We start from the raw sequence: 22,871 nt of genomic DNA, 5'->3' as shown, positions 1-22,871 counted from the left end.
GAACTATATTGTACACAGTTTAACCTTTAATTGATCACTTTGAGCATGTCACATAAATAAAATCACTTTATTGAGTTGGATTGGCATTAAATTTAGGATATGTACTTGAACTGTCATTTTAAATATATACCTAGTAAAGTACAAGCTGTATAAAACTGAATCCAAATCACGTAAGCCTTCCTGCTAATTAGCTTTACTGCGGACATGTAAAGAATTTGCAGAGCTAGACTTGGATGTGTTACATTTTACCTAGTAATTCTCCATCTGTGTGTCCCTGACCCCTTCTAGTGCAAAATGGAATTAGGAATAGCTCATATATAGGCTATTATTCAAATAAGCAATATGTTCAGACAAGAGATTATTTGAAGAAAAGGAACTGTGTCTTTGTTTCATCATGATAAATCTAGTTATTCTCATAAACATGTTTGGCATCATCAAATATCTAATGTGATAAAGAATGTCACACTCACAAGTATCTGTTTTATACATTTTGCTCTTATGAAAGCTAGATTAATATTGGTCCAAAATATGTCATTTTTTGAATTGCTATGGCCTAAGGAAGGCAACAGTGTGCAATAAAAAAATGTATGAAAATTGTAGTCAAAAAACCTGGGCTGGAGTCCCAGCTTCATCACTTAATGCTTATATTTACTTAATATGTTTGTTAATGAAAGCACAGAATTAACCTCTCCACCTATATCTCGTTAGGATGATTTTTATATTGTTTCTTACAAAATGTCTTTTTAATTAAAGAAGAGCATGCTGCTCATTGGTTCTTTCAAGCTGTTTTGTGCATTTCAAATTAATAATTGCAAATCCCATAGAATCTTTTGTGCCTCTGCAAATACTTTAAATCACTTCATTAAAATGCTATTAACTCAGAATGGATCTGTGCTGAGAGAGAGTCAGAGTTAGCGTAATGAGAAGTATGATATTACTCTAGCTTTGTGGATGCAGAATTCTTGAGCCGCCGTAACCGCGAGAGAGAAGGGACACGGGCGCTGGGTCGCTGCCGGCAGTTGTCGTGGAGTGGGGATTGAACCGCTGCTTCTCAGCACCCCGAGTTCCAGGGCCCTCGTCAGGTCATCGCGCTCGGAGGGCCCTCGGTGCGGGAGAGTTGCCTACAATCTGCGATCTAAAAGCATGAAACTGAAGGAATCTTTTTATCATTTGGAACAAAGCTGAAGCGAACCAATACGAAAAATGGGTGTCCTTAAAGAATATAAGACAGTGTGAAGGGGAAAATCATGTTTCGGGAATATAAATAATTTATTAAGTAAAGTTATTGATTCATTCCTATTTCTCTCTATAAAAGAATAAACACTGTAAACCAAATTTAGATATCCAAAGAAAAGTATTTTGTGCAACTGGAGTTCCTGATTATACATAGAGATTAGGGGCCCTGAATATAACAGATGTGTTACACTACGGAGATGAAAAGGCTGGGACAGCCACCAAAGGTGTTTTTTACGTTGTAGATTCCACTGCCACGTTGGTCATCTTTTTCATTGGAGACTGTCTTGCTTTGGTTTCCCCCAAAAGTGGACCTTCGGACAAGGGTTCATGTGTAATCAGTCGGTTTGTTAGGTGAAGAACCCATTTGAAGTGGAGAAATGCAGGCAATAAAAGGTGCATTTATCCAGCAAATTACTATGCGGATGAAAGGGGCTTAGTCTCATGTGAAATTAGGGTAAACTAATTACTAGAGCTAGTGTAGAAAATACACGTTAGCATCATCTCACTTAGAGTATCTAAGGGACTTAGAATATCTACGCACCAGCTCCTGTCAGTCATTGTAGGTGGCACTCTAACCTGATCTCCCCACCCCAGCCGACCCCCAAGGGCAAAGTGGGCTCTAAGGACCAGAGAAGACCAGAGTCAAGAAAATTCAGGTGCTGGCAGTTCCAGGCCGTGAGCAAGTATGCATTGACCTGGTAAGAGGAAAACCATGGGCGGGGCACCAGTAGTGTCTGTTCCAGTGACTGAGGACAGACATAACACTTTTAAGTCTGTATATGGTTCTCAAGCCCAAAGAAATCTACCCCAACATCTTTTAGTGGTCGTGAGCCAGCTTCTGCTGGGACCCTCCTATGAGAGAGATCACCACCTTCAGAGGTAACCATTCCCTTTATGGGCAACTGTTCCCCTCCCTGTCCCCTAAAAAAGAGTTTGTCCTAATTAGAAGCTGTTATAATTCCTAACATCTCCAAGTATAGAAGAAAATGAAATATATACATATATATACACACACACACACACGTGTGTGTTCACATGCGTACTTCTTTCTCTTAAAATGTTTGACGAGAGCTCTCATTCCCTGTTTTCTCCCTAAATCTCTCCTCCCACTAAAAAGCAGCCTTCGTTCTGTTTGGCCTGGGCTCTATCTTCCTCTCCCCATCTGTGCATCGTACGCGCCAAACTAAAGGTCCTTCTGTTATCTTACAAGATTGTAGTTTAACTCCGCAGCTTGTTTGCAAAAGTTCCCTGCCTTCTGTTTTTCTTTTTATAGAACTGAAGAAAACTAACTAAACAAACGCTTTGGTGTTTATCTATAACAAAATATTTGGAAGCATCTTTAAAATCAGCATTCGAGGGACATTCAGGAGCTTGACATTTCTGGAGAAGAAATGACTGCTGAGAGTGACTGCCCTCATTACAATAAATGCCCAACATTTACAAGGGGTCATGTCTCTAACACCACCAGCTAGGTTGTGCTTTTGCTCCATGTCGTTGAATTCTCTGGAACTTGATAACTGGGAGAGGAATTTCCAGCTGATTTATAAAATCTAGTTAAGAGGGAAACTAAAATCATTCCTATTCACACTCAAGTGTGCCATTGCAGGTCTTTAGCTTGAAGATGGGGCTCAATATAACAATCACAACTTCATAATAATAATTTCAGGTAATATATATGAGCTCTTATCTCAAAAGACCCCTGAGTGCTGCATGAACCAATGATACATAAAGGATTAACATAAAATCTGGATTGAAGACCAAACTTGATTCATTTTCAAGTCTCAAATTGATCTTAGTGTTCTTGACATTTATATTCTCATTAACTTCCTTATTTATCCAATCGATGTTTAGTAGGCTCTATTCTCTCTTAAAAACTACCTTGTTCTCTCAATCAAATGATACCACCTCTCCTTGAAGCCCACGCCACTTCCTTTACTCTGCTTTGGACTGCAGTCATAATAACCATCCTTGTAACAGCAGCACTGACTTATCTTTATAATCCTTGAATCCTGTAACCCTAAACTTGTACATAAGGGACATTGATTGAACTACCTTTGTTTAAAGGTGGAGTCAAGACGGAAAATGTCCTGGATTCATTTTCCTCTAATTTTAATACATAAATAAAAATTTAAAAGTCCCAGTCCCATTCATAAAAATTGATTATGCCATAATTTGTTAATAAAACAATTGCGGTGATGCCATCTGGCATTTACCTTATTGATATACATATCAATTGATTTTAGAACTGATTCATTTGACCAACACAACAGCTATTTCTAAACAACGGTTCATTTCCTAAAAAACAAACAAGAACAAGTAATTAAAGGAATCAATCATGTTTTCTAAGTGTCTTATTCTTGTAAAGATGGGTTCCTTTGAAAGTGTGATCAGTGTAACTTGTATATCTTTCCTAATTCATCCTTTAGAACTCTACTATAGACACTCCATCATTATTCTTTGTCTAGTTTCATACTGTTTCTTTTAAAAAGATACAGAATAAAAATGCATATTTCCTACTCCTACATTTTTCTGTCCTTGTGATAGGCCATCATTAATTACTGCAACCAAGCCCTTACCCTAGGCGTTGTTTTCCCTGACAACTCGGTCAAAACATTCGAGTGAAGGTAGTGCTATTTTATATTCACCTCAAGCTGTTTCTTTCCTCTCTGTAAAGAAAAGCATTAGATGTACAGAGACACAAGGTTTGGTCTACATCCAAATTCAAGTCACTCAGGTGTTTTTCTTTTACATGAGATAGTCTTCTCTGTAGTTGAGATGATGAAAGATGTGAAACAACACCCATGACGTTGTCACTTTTACACAATCATATTTCTTTAATTAAATAAATGACACTCTAGGTATAAGATTCTTTACTGTACAGTATAAATTGGATTTTTTTTCTCAAAGAAACTTCCATCAAGTGGTGGATACTTAGCAGAAAGACCAAGTATCTTGCCTTAAACAATGGCTTCCCCAGGTCAGGGTAGTGAGTGTTCAAAGCAATGAAGCCTTTGCCACAATGTATGCAGGACATTTGTTTTTCCCCAGCCAGGATCTGGCTCAGCAGAAATGGTATTCTTTCTAACATCACCAGCCAGGTAAATAAATCTGCAGATCACTGCTCCCTGAGGCCCTCATTTCCCAGAATGTTGATGCATATCAAGCTCTGCAAGGCCTTTGCTGCCAGGATTCTTGTCACTTTAGTTCTTTGTGGTTTCTATAAGTCCTCACCCCTTGAAAATGTATTACATAACCTCTAATTTATTATAGTTCTTTGCCAGGCAATCTAGAACTGACAATGATTTCTTTACAAAGATACCCAGTGCAGAATTTCCACTGGTTTCACATCTTTTTAAGTTTTATAAGTGTTACATTTTAAAATGAATTTAAAAGAAAGTAGAGGTTATTGACTGAGGCCACACAAAAATCACGAGCTGCGGGTGTTGAGAGAGAAGAGTCAGAATGAGTACGGGGGCTTCAATTCCATAGCCACAAAACAGAAAATTATGATGAATCAGTAAGATCAGTAAGAGATAAATAATGGATTGCTCAGTGGCAACGATCCTTGCTGAGGTCAAACAGTAAGAATCTCTAGTAAACTGAATAATAGTATGCAGTTTCCCAACTGAGTACCAACCATCGTGTTCCTTGATAGTCTTTTGCACAAGCTGTAGCTAAGATGCCCCAAAAATAAAAGAGCTTTGGGCTACTCATCCCATGATAAATCACTCAGGTTTGGGTTACCCATGATGATAACTAATTAAGCTGTTTCTTTACTGAACTTTCTTTATAATCTCATCTATTTATTGCTTGTCTTCATCTTCATGGTGAGATTGTCAAGGGAAATTTATTTTAGATAAATTGTGGACAAGATAAATCTGGCAATATAAAACATGTAAAAAAGCTATGTAAATCATTACAAATGCGTAGCTGAGTGTTCCAAGAAAGTAAAGAAAACCTTCAGGGGTCAAGAATAAAAGTTGACTGCACCGCCCAGCCAGTGTGGTTCAGTTGGCAGCATTGTCCCATGTGTCAAGAGGTCACAGGTTGGATTCCCAGTCAGGGCACATTCACAGGTTGCGGTCTGGATCCCCAGTAGGGGGCGTGCAGGAGGCAGCTGATAGATGTTTCTCTCTCATCAATGTTTCTTCCTCTCTGTCTTTCTTCTTCTCTCTAAAAATCAATAAAAGCATTAAAAGAAAGGAAGAAAGGGAGGGAGGGAGGGAGGAAGGAAGGAAGGAAGGAAGGAAGGAAGGAAGGAAGGAAGGAAGGAAGGAAGGAAGGAAGGAAGGAAGGAAGGAAGGAGGGAGACTGCAGCAAAGGAAGTTGCCAAATTGGGTAGCTTGATTGGAAATTTAATGCTTACCCAAGAACAGGAACTATGGACTCGGTCAAGGCAATAAATGATACCTTAGATCTCATTATAAGCCAGACTATTGAAGGGCAACACTCCAGTAAAACAATAGAAAAAAATCTGATACCTGTACAAGGAGTCAACTAAGTGTTTTCTGTCTTGGCCTGGGCTTAGTGTGGTGAGGGAGATACCTTCTATGAGCATTCATCATCACAGCCTTCTATAGACAGATTGCATTTTGAATTTATGCACACACTGTGATCTGGGAATCTGGAAATGAGTAAATCATTATGAAAGTGGCCCTAGGACCATAATATCAACATTGCAGTATCTGTTAGAAGCAAACACAAAAACATCTTTGAAGGTATTTTTAAGGGATATTGGTTGAGAATTGTTGAAGGGCAATCCTCATAGTCAGGAAGCACAACAAATCCTGAACAATATAAACAACAATTAGTGAAAATACAGAATACAGGCACTAAAGATAAAGAGAAGATCTTAGATGTAATGAAAAGAAAGACAAGATGAGTAGTGATTCCATTTCATCAACAGCTGTGTATGCAGAACTGCTTCCCAGCACAATTCATAAGTCCTGAATTTAAATAGGGTTTCCTGTATTTCATACACAAGTCACTAATTTACAAAGAAACACTTTTAGAGGATATTAAAATGCTAAAAACAATGTAATTTTTTCTTTGATGATGAAAGTACATGAAAATCTTATATTGTGTTGTTATATTTGAGAGCAACAATGAGGTGACAAAGCTGCTCATTATTAACTGTCATTTGCTTTTTTCTCATTGAAGGAATTTTTCAGTTTTAAAATAAGAGTTTTAATTTTTAGTGCAGAAATACAGTTGTACATTTTTTAAATCTTATTATTTCTTTTTCTTAAGTAGAATTTCTGGGTTTCTAATTTCCTAAAACTTCCTAAAAAACATTCTTGGGGAAAAACTATGAATCTAGCAGAAAGTGTCTTGATGATGTCTTCCCCTGTTTTCTTTATTATAATAAAATATTGCTAGGTCCACATGCAGGGGAGAATTAACTTCGTGTTCTGTGGTATTCGAGGTGTCTTAAAAACAGAGGCGGGCCTTGAAAAATACTACTTGCTGCTCACAACAATAATCCAGTCTACTCATAGAAAATCATTCTTACCAGTTGAAGACACCTAATAGTCTTTCATGTATTTCTATAAATTATTAATAAATTAAGTACATCTAAATTTTTTGGAATAAAATCATTTTAAGCTTCTTATGTTAATACATATTTGTATAGAAATATATGTAAACTATTGATTTGTTTTATAATACTATCATTCTCTTTGAGGGGATTATGGCACAGTAGTATTTTTGAACAAGGTATAATGAAATAATTGTTCATTTATATTTACAGTGTGATTGAAATTAGTGTTGTGGGGTTTTTTGTGTTTTTTTTTACTTTAACCTCTTAATTTTTAATGTGGCTAATGAATTTCTTTTAATTTAAACAATTCACTTTTATAAGGAAAATGAAATCATTTTCTCATCAACTTATACAAGGAAGTATGCTAAAAAAGTTAAAATTCTACTTTTTAAAAATATAATCACTCAGTAAAGTTAAACTGGTTTCTCTTATTTCCTTATATCTTCACAGATTGTGAGTGTTGGAAAGCATGTTAAAGGCTACCATTATATCATCGCAAACTTGGTAAGAACTCTTTATTTTTTATTTTTCATAAGAATTTCTTAAGCATTCCAGATCATTTCAACTGTGCCTTAAAATAACATTCCAATAAATGATTATACTACATTACTTACTAACCATTCTTACCAGTTGAAGAATTCTTACTATATTACTTACTAAACTTTGTACAACATAGGATAATATTTTTATTCCAATGGTCATTATATTTCTAATGTAGAATTCAATATATTTGTGTACATTAGCTTGATATCTGCCAAAATGACCTTTAAAGCTAATTACAATATTTGCTTTACTATGATATCATTTGGTAAATTAAATAATGGCCTTTTCTCTGCATAAATGATAAATGTGCCATTTTATGAATAAAGATTGCCAATACTTAAGGATATTACAAGAATGATGGAAACTGGTGACCCATGTTCTCTAATTTTAAGAAAAATAAGATTGAAATGGCTATTTAAGTTTTTTATTGTAATTCAAATTTTTAAAAATTATGTCAGCTTTTCACATGTTAAATAGAGTTGGTTATTGAACTAGACACATGCATCAGTATAAAATTCTTAAAGGCCTAAGGCAAGACCTCTTAAATTCTTGGCAAGGCTCACTAGGTATTTCTTGTTAACTGCCGTGTAAGGGCTAAACTAGCCATGCACAGAGCCATAGTCATTGCTTTATTAGAGTACCATCTGCCCCAGGGCTTGATCTCAAAAGTGGTATATCTTAGAGAAATTCAGAATGTTTTCTTCATTTTCTCTTTTTCCCACCACATATTTCTTTGGTGAGGATCTTGTCCTTGAAGGAGGAAAAGAAATAAAGGCTGCATAGAGATTGAGATGTATCCACTGTCTTCATCACCTATTGAGACAGGAATTTTCAGTCTTTAGTGAACTGAGTTTCACTATGGAGTTGAGATATTAAAATGCAGCAATAGACTGTAAACTATTGTATTGTGTTTCTTGAATAAAGTATAATTATGCTACTTAAAGGGTTATGAAAATACTGAGAAATTTTGACTTATGTTTTCCATTATTTTTAGAAGGCTTGCCCATAGTTTGGATGTTCTAATATATTTTATAAAAATTCAAATATATATAAATCTTAAAACTAGTATATTCTAGTATTAATCACTGTAAGACAAAAAAAATCTTATGTTTATGAAATGTTTGCATTCACAATTACATTATACAAGGAGATTCTATCAAATAGAGGGCTTTGACATGTTTTCTTTCCAAACAATGGAATTTTAAAAAAGAAAGTTGACGTGTTATACATTGTCATGCCAGAAATGAATTTCTGACATTGACAAACCAGTACATAATGGGAAGAATTAGTAGTGATAACATCTAATGGGAATCACAACCTATCTTAAACAGCCCTAGTAGATGGTAGCATATTTATGTTATCTGTGTAATGACTAACTAACAACATATGAAGTAGAAAAAGATTTTGCTTGTATTGGGAAATATAACCATCATTCTCACTAAAGATAACCGAGCTTTTACCATGTGTAGTTGATATTATTATAACACATGACTAAGCCAGTAATTCATGCATATCTACATTATAATATAGTTTATAAATATAGATTCTATTGACTTATTAGTTATACCTAAAAAAATGACTTTCAAAACCAGAGAGATTTTTGTTTCATTGGGCCAATCAAAAGCTATTTCTTGAGAACTATGTGCATAGGATTCCTAAATGTGAAGTCAATTCAGGACCAAAAGAAAGATAAAAGAAAGATTGTATTAATATTATACTTAATATTGAAAGACTGAGTTATTTTCCCCTAAGATCTCTCTCATCATTTTTATTGATTGTTGTTTTGAAGGTTCAAGCAAGGGATATTAGGCAAGAAAAATAAATATAAGACATCCAGATTGAGAAAGAAGGTTTTATATGTAGAAAATCCTAAGAAATCTAATAAAAACAAAACTATGAGAACTAATAAATGGATTTATCAGGGTTGCAAAATATAATGTCAATATACAAAAAGCATGTATTTCTATACACTAGCAACAAACATTCTGAAAGTGAAGTTAAGAAAACAATTCCATTTATAACTTACAATTATAATGTTCAATTAATGGGGCTGTTACTTAACCAACTCATCAAGACTGAGTTAGCTGGAGAAATCAAGATGGAGACACAGGAAGCTCCTGAATGTCCTTCATCCCACAGATGCTCACATGGAGCAGTTCCTCTGAGAGAAATCCAGAAAGTAGCTGAGTGACTCCTACACATCAGGCAACTAAGAAAGTACCCACATCAAAATGGGTAGAAAAGGCTGAGACACATTCTCTCTGTAAACACTATCCCTGGCCCAGTGTCATACAGTTGAGAGGGAATCCCCAACTCCCAGCTTCTCTATGAAGAGCAAGGATTTGGACCACAAATTTAGCACGCCTGCCACTCAAGAGACAGATCCCAAACAAAATATATACCTCTGAAAGCCAATGGGACATGCATCCACAAGACCCACAGGACTATAGAAAAAGAAGGCATTCTAAATGGGCACATGAGTACTCAGTGTGACTATGGCAACTGGCCTTAGCACAGAGGGAGAAAGCAAAAACGTCCAGCTCCCAGCCTTTTCCTGGAGGAGAATTGACTCTACTTTGCAACCTGCTGCCTGAGAGTCCATCTTCAAGGGTCTAGCTTCACACATGTAGGGGCTGGCTGTGATCCTACATGGAGTCCAGGGGAGCTGGTGAGCATTTATGCCCCTTTCCTTCCTCTAGCTTTCTCTAACTCTAAAACCAGGTTGTCAGGATATCTCTATAAGGAGACTGTGCACATGCCTGGTACCCCCACCTTCTGCTTAGGCTGCCCAAGGGACAACTGAATCTGATAGCTAACTGAGCTTGCATTCACAAGTCCCACAGGACTGTAGCAACAACAAAGCAGTTCTCAATGACAGGTAGTGCACAAGACTACTTGCCAAGGCTACCCCCCAAGGGCTCGGTGTAGAGGAAACAGGCAAAATATCTTCTTTCCAATCTTTCCTTAAATGAGTTTGACTGCATACTTTACAAGCTGCTGCCTGAGGGTCAAGCTTATAATCACCTGCATCTAGGTGCTCAAAGAAGGCAGCTTGAGCAAACACACAGGTTTGAGAGACAACCAGGAGTTTAGTCTGCACTGGTTTATCCAGAAGGGAGTTTAAAAAAAAAACAAAAAAAAAACAGTTATAAAGATGCTTCCTGAGGTCAGGAAAGCAACACAAAAACAAAATGAGGATTTCAACAAAGAAACTGAAAATATAAAAAGGTACCAAACAGAAATCACAAAGCTGATGAATACAATAACTAAACAGCAAAATTCAATATAGGATTCAACAGCAGACTAGATTAAGGGAAAGAAAAGAGCAACTACTTTGAAGTCAGGCCAGTGGAATCCAACTAGACAAGCAAAAAGAAAACAGAATGAAAAAGACTGAAGATAGTTAAGGGACTTATGATATACCATTAAATTGATTACTATATACATTATAGAGGTCTCAGAAGAAAGAGAGAGAAATAAAGGGGCTGAAAGCCTGCTTAAAGAAATAACAACTAAAAATTTTCCTAAGCCAGGTAAAGAAACACACTTCCAGATCCTGGAAGACCAAAAAATACCAAATAAGCTGAATCTAAAGAGACACACACTGAGACCCATTATAATTAAATAAAATTAAAAACAAAGAATCTTAAAATAAGCAAGAGTAAAGTAACTTGTTGTGTACAAAGGAACCACCACAAGACTATCAGTGTATTTTTCAGCAGAAATTTTACAAGCAAGAAGAAAGTGGTGTGATATATTCAAAGTGTTAATAGAAAAAAAACTGCCAACCAAAAATACTTTACCAGACAGAGTTATCATTCAGAACTGAAGGAGAGATAAAGAGTTTTCCCAATTAACAAAAGCTTCTAAGAGTTGATCACTATGTGTGGCCTTACAAAAAATGTTTATGTTTCAAGCTGAAATTGAAGGACACAAATTACTAGCATGAAAACATGAAAGCTTAAAGCCCAGTGGTAAAGGTAAATATATAGACAAATTCAGAATACTCCAATATTGTAATGGTGGTGGGTATATCACTTCTAATTCTAATATAAAGGTTACAAGACAAAAGCATTAAAAAGAAGTATAACTATAATAATTTCTAGATGGATACATAATATAAAAAGATGTAAACTGTAATATCAAAAACATAAAATGTAGGAGGGAATGTTTAAAATTGTAGAGTTTTTGTATGTGTTGAAAGTTTAGTTGTTATAAGCTTAAATTAAACCGTTATAACTAAGGATGTTTTATGTAAGCCTCATGGTAACCACAAAGCAAAAACCTATAGTAGAAACACAAAAGATGAAGTGAAAGGAATGAAAACGTTGGTACACAAAATCATCAGATCACAAAAGAAAAGAGCAAGAGAGGAAGAAAGGAACAAAGGACCTATGAATCAGCTAGAAAAATATTAACAAAATGTCAAAAGTAAGTCCATTCCTACCATAACTTTAGCTGAACATGGATTACATCCTGCAATTAAAAGACAGACAGTGGCTGAATAGATAAAATAAAGAAGACCCCACTATCTGCTGCGTACAAAAGACTATTTCAGATTTAAGGGCACACATAGACTGAAAGTGAAGGAGAGGGCAAAAGATAGTTCATCCAAATGGAAACTGAGGAAAGAAGGAGAATTTATACTTATGTAAGAAAAATTGGCTTTAAGCCAAAACTAACGAGACAAAGAAGGTCATTTATAATGGTCAAGGCATCAACTCATCAATAGACTGTAACATTTATAAATATATAACCAACATCAGAGGACCTAAATACATAAAGCAAGTATCAAAAGTCAGCAGTAAAATAATAGTAGGAAACTTCAATACCCGGTTTTCAACAATGGATAGATAACCTTGTAAGGCCATATCCCCCTTGAGGGCGGTAGAGGAAATGCTTAAATGAATGGGTGGTGTCAGAATGGGGACTAGAACTCAGTTCCCAAAATTTGCAGTCTAACACATTTTTACTCAAATGCAATGACCTTGGTTAAGATGCTTGAACTTGGAGACATTATTTACTTTTTTCTTTGTGTTTCTTATATTTTTCCACTTCCCTTCGTTGAGCATGTCCGACTCCACCACCTATCCATGTTGATCATCAAAAATGCATACTTTAATCAGTGTCTGAGCAACCTAAAGCTTAAGCGATGTGAAGAGGGAATCTCTCTCATTCGACTTGACATTCCTTCTGTTACCTGTGCCAGAGCTGTCTCAATGATTCAGATAACCTGTGAGCCTGAAATGCGGAACAGCACGAATGTTTTCTGCATTAGATAAAACTTAACGGATAAACGTTTTTTAAATACCTATGATGTGATGGACATATACAGGTTTATATCAATGGCCATCAGATTATCTAAAGGTCTATAATTTATTAATTTCCTTTTCCCCCTTTTCCCTCCAAGGATGTATGGACTGTAAATGGAAATTAAAAGGAAAACCAAGTTGAAAGATGATCTTTCCGTAGGAGGTCACTAACCATTGTGGCATGCAGGTTTTGTTGAACAACCCATTTCAACACATAGGAAACCTCTCCCCTCTCCTCCCACTGCCACAGGGGGCATTGTTTACTTAGTTACTTAACCTCCCCCAGTGCAGAATTGCAATTTTATTACAATGTCACCCAGAACTTTAAGTTCCACAATATTCTCTGGGTAAAAACTGAACCCTAAATGACCACTGAAATAACTGTTTCCAACAAAACTGCTTCACAGTCTAGATCCTATCAATTTCCTATATAAAACTATTTTAAAATATACAAAATGAAAAAATATTGCCTGTACTCAAACAGACGTAACTAAAATTAACTTAGCCAGGCACCATTCATTTAGGTCATAACTGGAGGGAGTTTATAAGCAGATGTGGCAGTATTTTTCCCTTTACCTTCAGTAGAGCAGCAGGGTGGAATCAGAGAAATGTGGGCTATTATTTCCCAGACTTTGCATCAGATGATTTTTCTGAAGGCGGTAGCTTTGCCTGTGCATCTTGCAGCTGAGGGATATGCTGTGAAAGGAAGCCCGGCAGGCCTTCTATTGTAGCCACTGCTGAAAGAAAATAAAAATGTCATCAATTAGCAACTAATGCAATCACTGAATCACTGTGGCTCTCAGAAAACTGAAATTATTTGCTTGCCTGTGGGTCTGCCCTATATTCTCATAGAAACAAACAAATGTTCAACTGACATCTTACTAGCTAGAGATTGATGGACAGTATTTTCCCCCATTTCAAAAACATAGATTTGCTTTCTGGTGTCTAGTTCCTTTCCCGGTGAAATGAGAATGTTACTGATGAGCTGTCAAATTAGCTGGCACATAATAAGCTTGAAATAAATAAATACTTGTTGAATAAATGAATTAATAATAGCTATTATTTACTGAATTCAAACCAGATGTGCTCGCTACATTAGCATTAGCATTATCATGGTACATGTGGGAAAGTTACCGAGGTGGGATTTAGAGCCTAGGTTGTTTTCTACAGTATTATTACCCTGTCTCTCCTAGGGACATTATGATAAACACCAAAATTAAAACACACACACACACACACACACACGTATTTGTATAAGAATACACAGGGGCATGGAATTAAAAAGGCAAACTCAAGAGTCATCTTGGCTCTAATACATAATTGCTGGGTGAACTTGAATAGTTCTGCTGCAACCCACTGAGCCTCAGTTTTCCTTTTTCATAAGATGCTCATAGTAAGATCTACTTCGTAACCTTGTTATGAGAGCTAAACTAGATAATCTGTGCAATGTGCCACACAAAGTGCCTGATAACATCATAAGTCCAGCATCAATATTAGCTATTAATACACACTCCTGGGGTTTTCCATAACAACTTTGCTGAGTTGCCAGTAGACGGATCTGTTTCCTTTTAGGTAGCTGAACAGCGATGTGCATGATTTGGCTAGTAAGACAACCTTCTGTGTTTTAAAAAAACACACAAGAGTTTCCAAAAGCAGGGCCGAGAGGCCGTCAGTTGGATAGGCAACACCAGGCCTTCCTCTTACCCCTGATTCCTGAGCTGATTCCTAGCGTAACTGCAAGGACACTGCTGCATATTTTACTTCCACAAAAAAAATAAAATAGACAAGGCACTTTCTCTTAGTTCCTGTGACAATCTAATCAAATTCACGTTTTCAAAAGAAAGTTTACTGCATCTAAGAGAAACAAAAAAATGCAAACACAGACGTACAAACCATGTACCTGTGTGTGCGTGTTGTTTACTTTTCCCTGAGCTAATATCTTTGGTTTTATTAATTCACTCCCCTAATAAGCTTTTTGCCCTCTCCTTCTGATTTTTTGTTTTACACTTTGTATTGAGTATGTATTTTTGTAAGGCATTTTAAATACCTAATGGGGGGAAAGGAGGAACAGATACAAAACAAATTAGATAGATGATGACTGATGATAGATGATAGATAGATTATAATAGATAGATGATAGATAATAGATGATAGATATAAATAGATAGATGATAGATAGATAGATATGATTGATAGACAGATAGATAGACAAAGAAATAGAAAGAAAATAACTTTTCAGCATTATTGCAATTCGATTAACTACCCTGGACCAAAAGAGATGACAGCCTTCCCTCCCAGCATCCTCACTCCACCTGGTGGGCACCATCTTTCTTCTTACCACACAGGAGTCCATGAATGGCCTATATCTTGCTCTCTTCTCTTCCACTACAATCTCCCAGGATTATAAGGATTGTAGTGACTGATGTAATCAAAGCTTTTACCCTCCCTGGCTCAAATTACCAGCTCTGTCTGCTTTTAGACCACTTTGTAATTAAACTGAACCCCTAAAAAGGTATAACCCATCAAAGACTCATACCTTGATACCTTGATATTATCTTCACGTAAGACACATTTCTACATATCTGTCCCAGAGGGGAACAGTGTCCTCAACAGGAGACTTTTCGATGATGTCAGATTCATCTCCTGTATCCACCCTCCCCATGTGCTTCATAACAAGCATTCAGAGGCATTTAAGAAAAACGTTGAGTTAAACCAAACTGAAAACACTTTTCTCATGTGTTAGGTTTTGAATGGCAGAATTTAACAGCTAAATTGACATGATTGGATCTTCCACCTGTTTCCAGTCATTACTTTATTAGAAATCTAGTTATATACACATATTGTTTATTAATTTATGTTACCATGGAAGAGCTGAAATGTATAATAATGAACTAAACTTAACAAACTGTCATATTGATTTTTATAGGGATTCAAGGATATTTCTCTTGAGAGGTTTATACACGGTGGAGCCAATGTTACAGGATTCCAGTTGGTAGATTTTAATACACCTATTGTAACCAAGCTAATGGATCGCTGGAAGAAACTCGATCAGAGAGAGTATCCAGGATCTGAGACTCCTCCAAAGGTATTTGTTCTCTTTTACCTTATGTATGTTTAGTACTTTTAAAATTTAAGGTAGAAAGTTCATGATGCAGTTTTTCTAGTAATATTTTGTTAGACATGGTTTGGTGGAGCAGAAGCATTTTGTCGCTATCACTGTGCTGCACGGGCCCTTAATAATTTCTAAATGTCTAATTTAAGAGTAGAAGTGGTAGATATTAGCTCATGTGGTTTACTGTTATTATTATTGTTATTATTACTTTACATATGAGAATTTCCATTAAAGACATTATATGCTTTTTTTTAGGATATGCTTTGATTCTAGAGAGGGAGGGATGGGGGGGGAGAAAGAAATATCTATGAGAGAGAGAAACATCAACTGATTGCCTCAAGCACACTCACTGACCAAGCATCTAACCCAGGGAATTGAACCTGTGACTGTCCAGTATAACAATACTCACTCTTATTTAGCACAGTGACTGGTGCAAACACATCTGTTAAATAAGCAGATGCTACTTCTGGCATCCAGTATCTGAGTAACAATAAGCATTCCCACTCATTCTTCTGAGGAACTGAACAAAGATATACACTTCACGGCAATAAACATATATTAAATCTCAAGGAACCTGGCTCGGCAATTTGGAAGAGAAAGAGTGAGACAGCCCAGCCCTCCTGGGGCTCCACCACAGCAACACGCCACAAGGCAGGTGGCGCCAACCCTCACTTAGCTTTATATACTTCAGTGTTTCTACTTGGACATAAGGAAAAGATCTCGCCTGAAGGTCTTGCTTCTTCCAGCTGCATTAGAATTTCTGCTTTTCAGTATGTGTTTTCTCATTTTCCAATCAGAGTCCTAAGATTGGATCTGTGGTCTTTGTAATCAAGTGATAATAGAAATCTCTGAAGCTACAGGCAATTATCAGTAATTTAACTGGGCCTCAGATGGGATGGTGCCTTATGTCATAAACCCACAGAGCCTCCAGACTCTTCCCGGTGACGGATAAGATTTTAACATTTACCATTATACTTACTTTCATTTTCTTAGTACACATCCGCTCTGACTTATGATGGCGTCCTGGTGATGGCCGAAACTTTTCGAAGTCTTAGAAGGCAGAAAATTGATATTTCAAGGAGAGGCAATGCTGGGGATTGTCTAGCAAATCCTGCTGCTCCATGGGGCCAGGGAATTGACATGGAAAGGACACTCAAACAGGTAACTCACAGTTTTATTTAAGTTCCATTTATTTCACATGCCTGTTTAAGTGGAGTATTCAAGAAAACAGGATAACGTATCTGAAAGTAAATATATATAACAATTGCCATTTTAATATATTGAACGATTATCATTTTTGAGACATTTCTAAATAGAACACTGGGTAGAATACTGGTGTTTATATCCTGTGTAGATGTTTAGTCGGGATAAGCTAGGTTATGCTGTACTAACAAACAACCCCAAGTTCCAGTGGTTTACAACCATAAAAGAGTGTTTCTCACTCACACACACACTAGAGCAGCAGGGACACTCTGCTTATTGTAATCACTCAGGGATCCATGCTGACAGCAGCTACCATCTTAATTGTTACAAAGAGAAATAAAGTTGTGGCAAGGTTTCAATGTGACAATTAAACTCTGGCCCAGTAGTGACATTCATCGCATTTGTTTACAACTCATTTGTCAGAAGAGAGTCACACAGGCCTCACTAACCACAAGAGGTTCAGGAAATATGAGCTTCCCTTGGGCCTAGAATGGGGAAGAACCAGACATATTCAGCAAACACAACTAATGATGACCTCAGTAGATCTTTAAATTGCCTTGTAACCTTAGATTAAATAATGTATTTATTTTGGTCTTTTATCGCTATACTAACACTATTTTTCAGGTGTTTAATGTATTATGTTTATATTTTTAAAATTACATTTTAAATGCACTGAAATACCATGGGTTCAGAACAGGTTACATAAAAATGAGTAAAAAAGGCAATTTGGAATAAAATGCATGTGAGTATTTTAAAATATATTATATTTTGAACTCCTTATATCTTATTTTTAATGTTAGCAAGGAGAAGTATGATCCGATGTGGTTATCAGGGTCATTTATTATGTGCATCTATAGATAAAACTGAAAAGTAACTATAAACAAACCACATTTCCACTCCTATAAACAATACTTCAATAGTGAGGAGTATCTGTCAGTTACAATGGAAACTTTATAATATAAAAAACAAAAAAACATATTCATCTTATAGTTATATAGTAGAATTGCTTATACGTCTGGTTGAATATTTCTCTTTCAGATTCTATCCCAGGAGCTCAAATACCCCATCGGGTTTTAGTGAGTTGCCTATAGTTTATAGTTCAGCACCTATATCTACTATAAGCTTAGCAGATAAAGTTAAGATTTCTGTAAGTGAAATAGCAAATAAACACGTTTGGGTTTGTTTTATTTTTCATTTATAGGTTCGAATTCAAGGACTGACAGGGAACGTTCAGTTTGACCACTATGGACGTAGGGTCAATTACACAATGGATGTGTTTGAGTTAAAGAGCACAGGGCCGAGAAAGGTGAGCCACGCTCGAAATGTTTGCTTACTTTGCATTTGACATTTTTAAAGGCTTATAGGTGAAAGGTAACTGGATAGTCTACATTTTTAATGTGTGTACTTACAAATAGTACAGTCCTGAGAATCTGTGCTAAAATATAACTGATAATCATGTGCCAAAGCGGAAACAAACTAATTTATACACTCTTTATATCCTTTATCTAAAATGAATTCAATGTATTTTTTAAAGACTTAGCCAAAAGAATCCCACAAAACAAAATTCATGTTGCAGGAAAACACACAATGCAGGTAAGAGATACCTGCATGCAATCATTTGTAAGGGACAATGAAGAAAACGGTTTCTAATGGGGGGCATATTTAGAGCAGGCTGGATGTTCTTGAAGTAAGCAAGTAAGCTCATTCAAGTGAGCAAAGGAGAGAGCAGAGAGAAGATTATTAAGCTCAGTGTTAGGCTGAGGAGGGAGAGAAATACCTAAGAAACTCACACCGAAGGGCCAGGGAGGTTGTTCAGGAAGCTGTACGTGGCAGGTCCTTGGATTTGGGGAGGTAACTCTGCTGGTCTTATAATGTGACCGAGCAGATAAGCAGTCTTCCCAACATCTAAAAAATATACAATTAAACTGTACAGTTCCACCACAGTAATTGGCTATATACATTTTATTCCCATATAATTAACACATACTTTTTAACATTTTGTTTCTCTAGGATTAGCTAGGATGCCCAAAGAAAGAAATGTTCAAGTTATTATCTAAAAACTCTATTTCATCACTTCACTGTTTATAAAAAACTTTCCCAAATATACTCCCTGCTTTACTATAATAATGATGGCTACAATTTATAAAAAGTCTGCTGTGTCCCAAGCTCAGGACTTGATATAATTTAATCCTAACAACAAACTATAATGTTAGTACTATTATCTCCCTTTTTCCAATGAGAAAATCTTTGGTCCAATAGGTCATGATTACTTGTCCAAGGCCTGTAAGTGAGAAAACAAAGAATTTAACTCAGATATATCTGACCCCAGAAACTTTCTACATCATTACCTCCTGAGTAGACCCCGCTCTAAGGGAGTTTATTTTCTAGTAGAGTAGAATACAGCAAGTTCCATATGATAGTTAAAGAGAAGGCATGTGGCAATTCCAAGGAGGAAGAGATCACTTCCAGCTGGAGGAAAACAAATCAAGGAAGGCTGCCTGGAGGAGGTGGGGTTTAACATTCACCATGAAGTTAGAGTTTGAATAGGTAAAAATGGAAGAGGCAAGAACCTGAAGACAAGTTGTAGGAAGGACAGTTAATAAATGGAAACGGTAAAGGCTTTCTGAGTTGTATTTTGCTCAGGTCTTTCATAGCACGTGCTTCTGCATACTTGTGAGGGGAGATTTTGAGCTGCCATGAAAACCATCTCTAGCTTTTCAGCCTCTTGTGGCACCTCCTTGGCTTAGCTGACAGCTAATACAGGGCAGGCTGGAGCCTGGCTGACCCAGAGCTGGGAAGCCAAGCTGCATGGTGGGCTCCTCTAAGAACACTGCCCCCAGCAAGGGACTGAGACATATTCCTGAGTAATTTAGGGGTTTCTATGTGAACACTGACCTGACTCACTCTGTCAGCACATGGCCAACAAGAAGGAAAGAGGCCCACTGTAAGCAAAGTCCCTGTGCTACCTGTGGAGCAGACAGAATACTCCACAGGCCCCTAGAAACACTGGCTAACCGGGGGGCAGAGGTAAAAACAGGCACACCTTCCTGCCACAAACCAGATCTTACAAAATTAGCCCTAAGCAGAAGTTCCCCAAAATGCAAAAGACAACTCCACATTTCATAAAACAGTAAGTACAAAAAGTAAAATGATCTCTCTATGAAAGAAAGGATAATAGAAGAAAAGAAGCTGGCAGTAACTAGTGGTAACATCCAGTGGACTATTTATAGTACTGAATCCTTCATGGCCTAGTGAGCCAGGATGCTAACAAAAATTGAGCTTTTTTGAGGTGAAAGTTGAAGACTAAGTTGGGAGAGGGGGGAACAATGCATCTTCACGCTCAGCTAACAATCATCTAAGACGCTTCAAGGAAGTATGAAGTTTAAATGGTGTAGACACATCTACGTTTTTCTGAGGCAATGATCAACTTGGACATTCTGTCAGGAATATTAAAATTAAAAATGAACTACCATGAGAAACGCTATGCTGGTGAGACTCAGTGTCACACCTGGGAAGAGCCATCATTCTTGTAAATTGAACGCTTGCCAGCAAGGAAGCTGCCTTTGGAAATAGATCAGAGTCAACGCTGAGTTTGTGTGGCTTTTGTATCAGGGAAACTGATTGAGGGTTTCATTAAGTTTCTAAGGATGGTGGAACCTTCCTGTCATCCTGGTGACCCCCAGAGGGAATGCTCCAGGGTCAGACTTGCATGGTTTCAGAAATTCATAATTGTAGAAAGTACGCTTATTGAAAGCAGGTTGTATCCTGGACACAGTAATGGAAAATCGATGTGCATTTTTAAATTTAATCCTCACAACAACGGGATAGTAAGATATATTTTTCTCATTTTATAGAAGAAAAAAGTAAGGCTCAGAGAAACTAAGTAACCTGCCCAGGGATGTTCAGCTAGAAAGAGATGGAGCTGAGTGGAAATCAAGGCTTGCCCGGCTCCAGAGCTCACGGTCTTGACTGCGAAGAAATGTTATGAATCCCAGGGCCTGTTAAAGTTCTCTTTAGGGCTGAAATTAAGCCATATTTTCAGGAAGAGTCTGATCAGATCAACTCTCCAAGGAACCAAGTCTGAGTAGAACAGGGGCTCCTCACAGTCCTTCAGTCCCTACCCAACCCCTTTTTTGCAAGCAAAGTCCACTATAAGTACAGAGATGTTCACTCTTACGTTATATTATGATGAGATTTGCACACAATTCACCTTTACAAGTCCAAAGAAGACAAATATTTTCTGACACCCCTTGCCAGTTTAGTAATTTGAATGCTTCCATATTTTTGCTCACACATTATAAAACTAGTGTTCACCCAATTTCTGTCTTTAGGAAAAATGCCTAGTTTCCTGTCTGGTTAAAGGAGATCAGGCTTGGGAAAAGTTCTAGTAAATTATAAAATGTCATGAAGAACTAGAGAGAGAAATCCCACGTCAGGTGAGGCTCTAGGTCCGAACTTTCAGATTCATTTCTTTAGGAAGTGACCCCTGTATCGCTGTCCATTCCATGTAATCACTTTCCAGTTAAGTCCATGGCCCACATGAGATCTACCATTAAGTGGTCGCACATCACACACCATGGCTTTTTTTTTTTTTACCAGAATTGTACATGGATATAAGGCAAATAGATAGAGTTGGGTAAAATTTTGCTTATTACTTTAATTTGTCGGCATTTCTAATCATTTATATTTGGGGGATAGATAGCTGCGAACCCACAGGCTGTTTTAAATGCAAACTGTCCAGGCCTGGCCAACACGTGAGGACTGTCCAGAATGTGCCCGGCTCTGGGCGCTGCTGTTGTGGGAACTCGTTAATAAGGAAAAGTTGTCCTTCCCGGAGCGTGGGCTGCTGAGGTCTGGAGGGCGGCTGCCGCTTAATGAAGGCTGAGCTCTAAAACCTGTTTCCATCTCCTACGACCGTCGTTGGAAAGGAGAATCAATAGGAAGCAGCTGACACGGTGGCGTGTTTTTTTAAGTACATGAAGGAATTGAGAGATGGTAGGCCTCAAGGCATACTTGTTTTTAAATTAAATTTATCACTGAATTATTAAATAAAAACCAGCTACACATGAATTCATGTGGACAATTGGAAATAATTGCTGAATTCACACACACTCATAATTTCAGATCACACTAAGTACAGCAAGCCGTATTCATGAAACTTCCTTTTCTCCACCTATTCTGTTATTGAGTTATATATACGCTATTTGTAAATAGTATAGTGCTTCTTTCTGACATGTTAATGCTTACTTTATTTTTTTTAAAGAAAAATTAAATTTTTTAAAAGGGGATGGGGGTATCCAAAGGGAAGGGCTACACAGCACTGAGCCAAAGGGTATTAGGTCCATGGTGGCAGCAAAAATATACTTGGGACAGTGAAACAAGGCAGAGCATAGAAGCAGCGACAGGAGAGCCCAGGCTGGGCTGCTGGGGCTCCCTGGGAAGTCAGAGAGGGAGAGGGGGCCTTGGAGACAGGTTCAGGGGGTGAGCCCGGGACCAGCTGCCTCTGCCCACTGCTCCCCTGGTCTCAAGTCTCCTGGAGTCCCCTCGGAGGGATGGAGATGGTGCTGGGATTCTCCCCGAATGGGGAGCAAGCACTGGGTCCTTTGCCCTGAGCCTATTTATCTCTTTCTTGCAGGTGGGAATCTTAGGGGAGGTCTCAGGGGAGGGTCTCAATAGAATATTCACCAGCTTTCCAGGTGTGCTCCTTCAGGGTCGTGGTCTCCACTGATTGGTCAGTGCCAGGGCAGAAGGTCAAATGCTTACTTTATTTTAATATGTGCACAGATGTTAACACAGTTAAGAAACCTACAGGAAGCAAGAGAGACATCCTAAACATATTAAAACAAATAGTGAACAGACTAGTGAGCTTTTACATACATTTTATTGGACATACGAGTTTTATAAACTGCATCCAGAAATTTAAGAA

General features: G+C 37.3%; 1 protein-coding gene across 6 annotated transcripts in view; it reads left to right on the top strand.

Moving 5' to 3' along the window:
* Nucleotides 1-22,871, top strand: part of GRIA4 (glutamate ionotropic receptor AMPA type subunit 4) — a 327,443-nt gene that overhangs the window by 239,695 nt on the left and 64,877 nt on the right. For all 6 annotated transcript variants that reach the window (XM_081155169.1, XM_081155171.1, XM_081155170.1 and 3 more), the window contains exons 6-9: nucleotides 7,226-7,279; nucleotides 15,557-15,715; nucleotides 16,736-16,903; nucleotides 18,147-18,251. In XM_081155169.1, coding sequence (XP_081011295.1) covers nucleotides 7,226-7,279; nucleotides 15,557-15,715; nucleotides 16,736-16,903; nucleotides 18,147-18,251 — 486 coding nt within the window. The remainder of the gene's footprint in view (nucleotides 1-7,225; nucleotides 7,280-15,556; nucleotides 15,716-16,735; nucleotides 16,904-18,146; nucleotides 18,252-22,871) is intronic.

Source organism: Miniopterus schreibersii, assembly GCF_964146895.1.
Source record: "Miniopterus schreibersii genome assembly, chromosome: 12".
In the NCBI taxonomy this organism is placed as follows: Eukaryota; Metazoa; Chordata; class Mammalia; order Chiroptera; family Miniopteridae; genus Miniopterus; species Miniopterus schreibersii.
The sequence above is the reverse complement of the archived record's forward strand: the minus strand, read 5'-3'. Positions and strand labels throughout refer to the sequence as shown.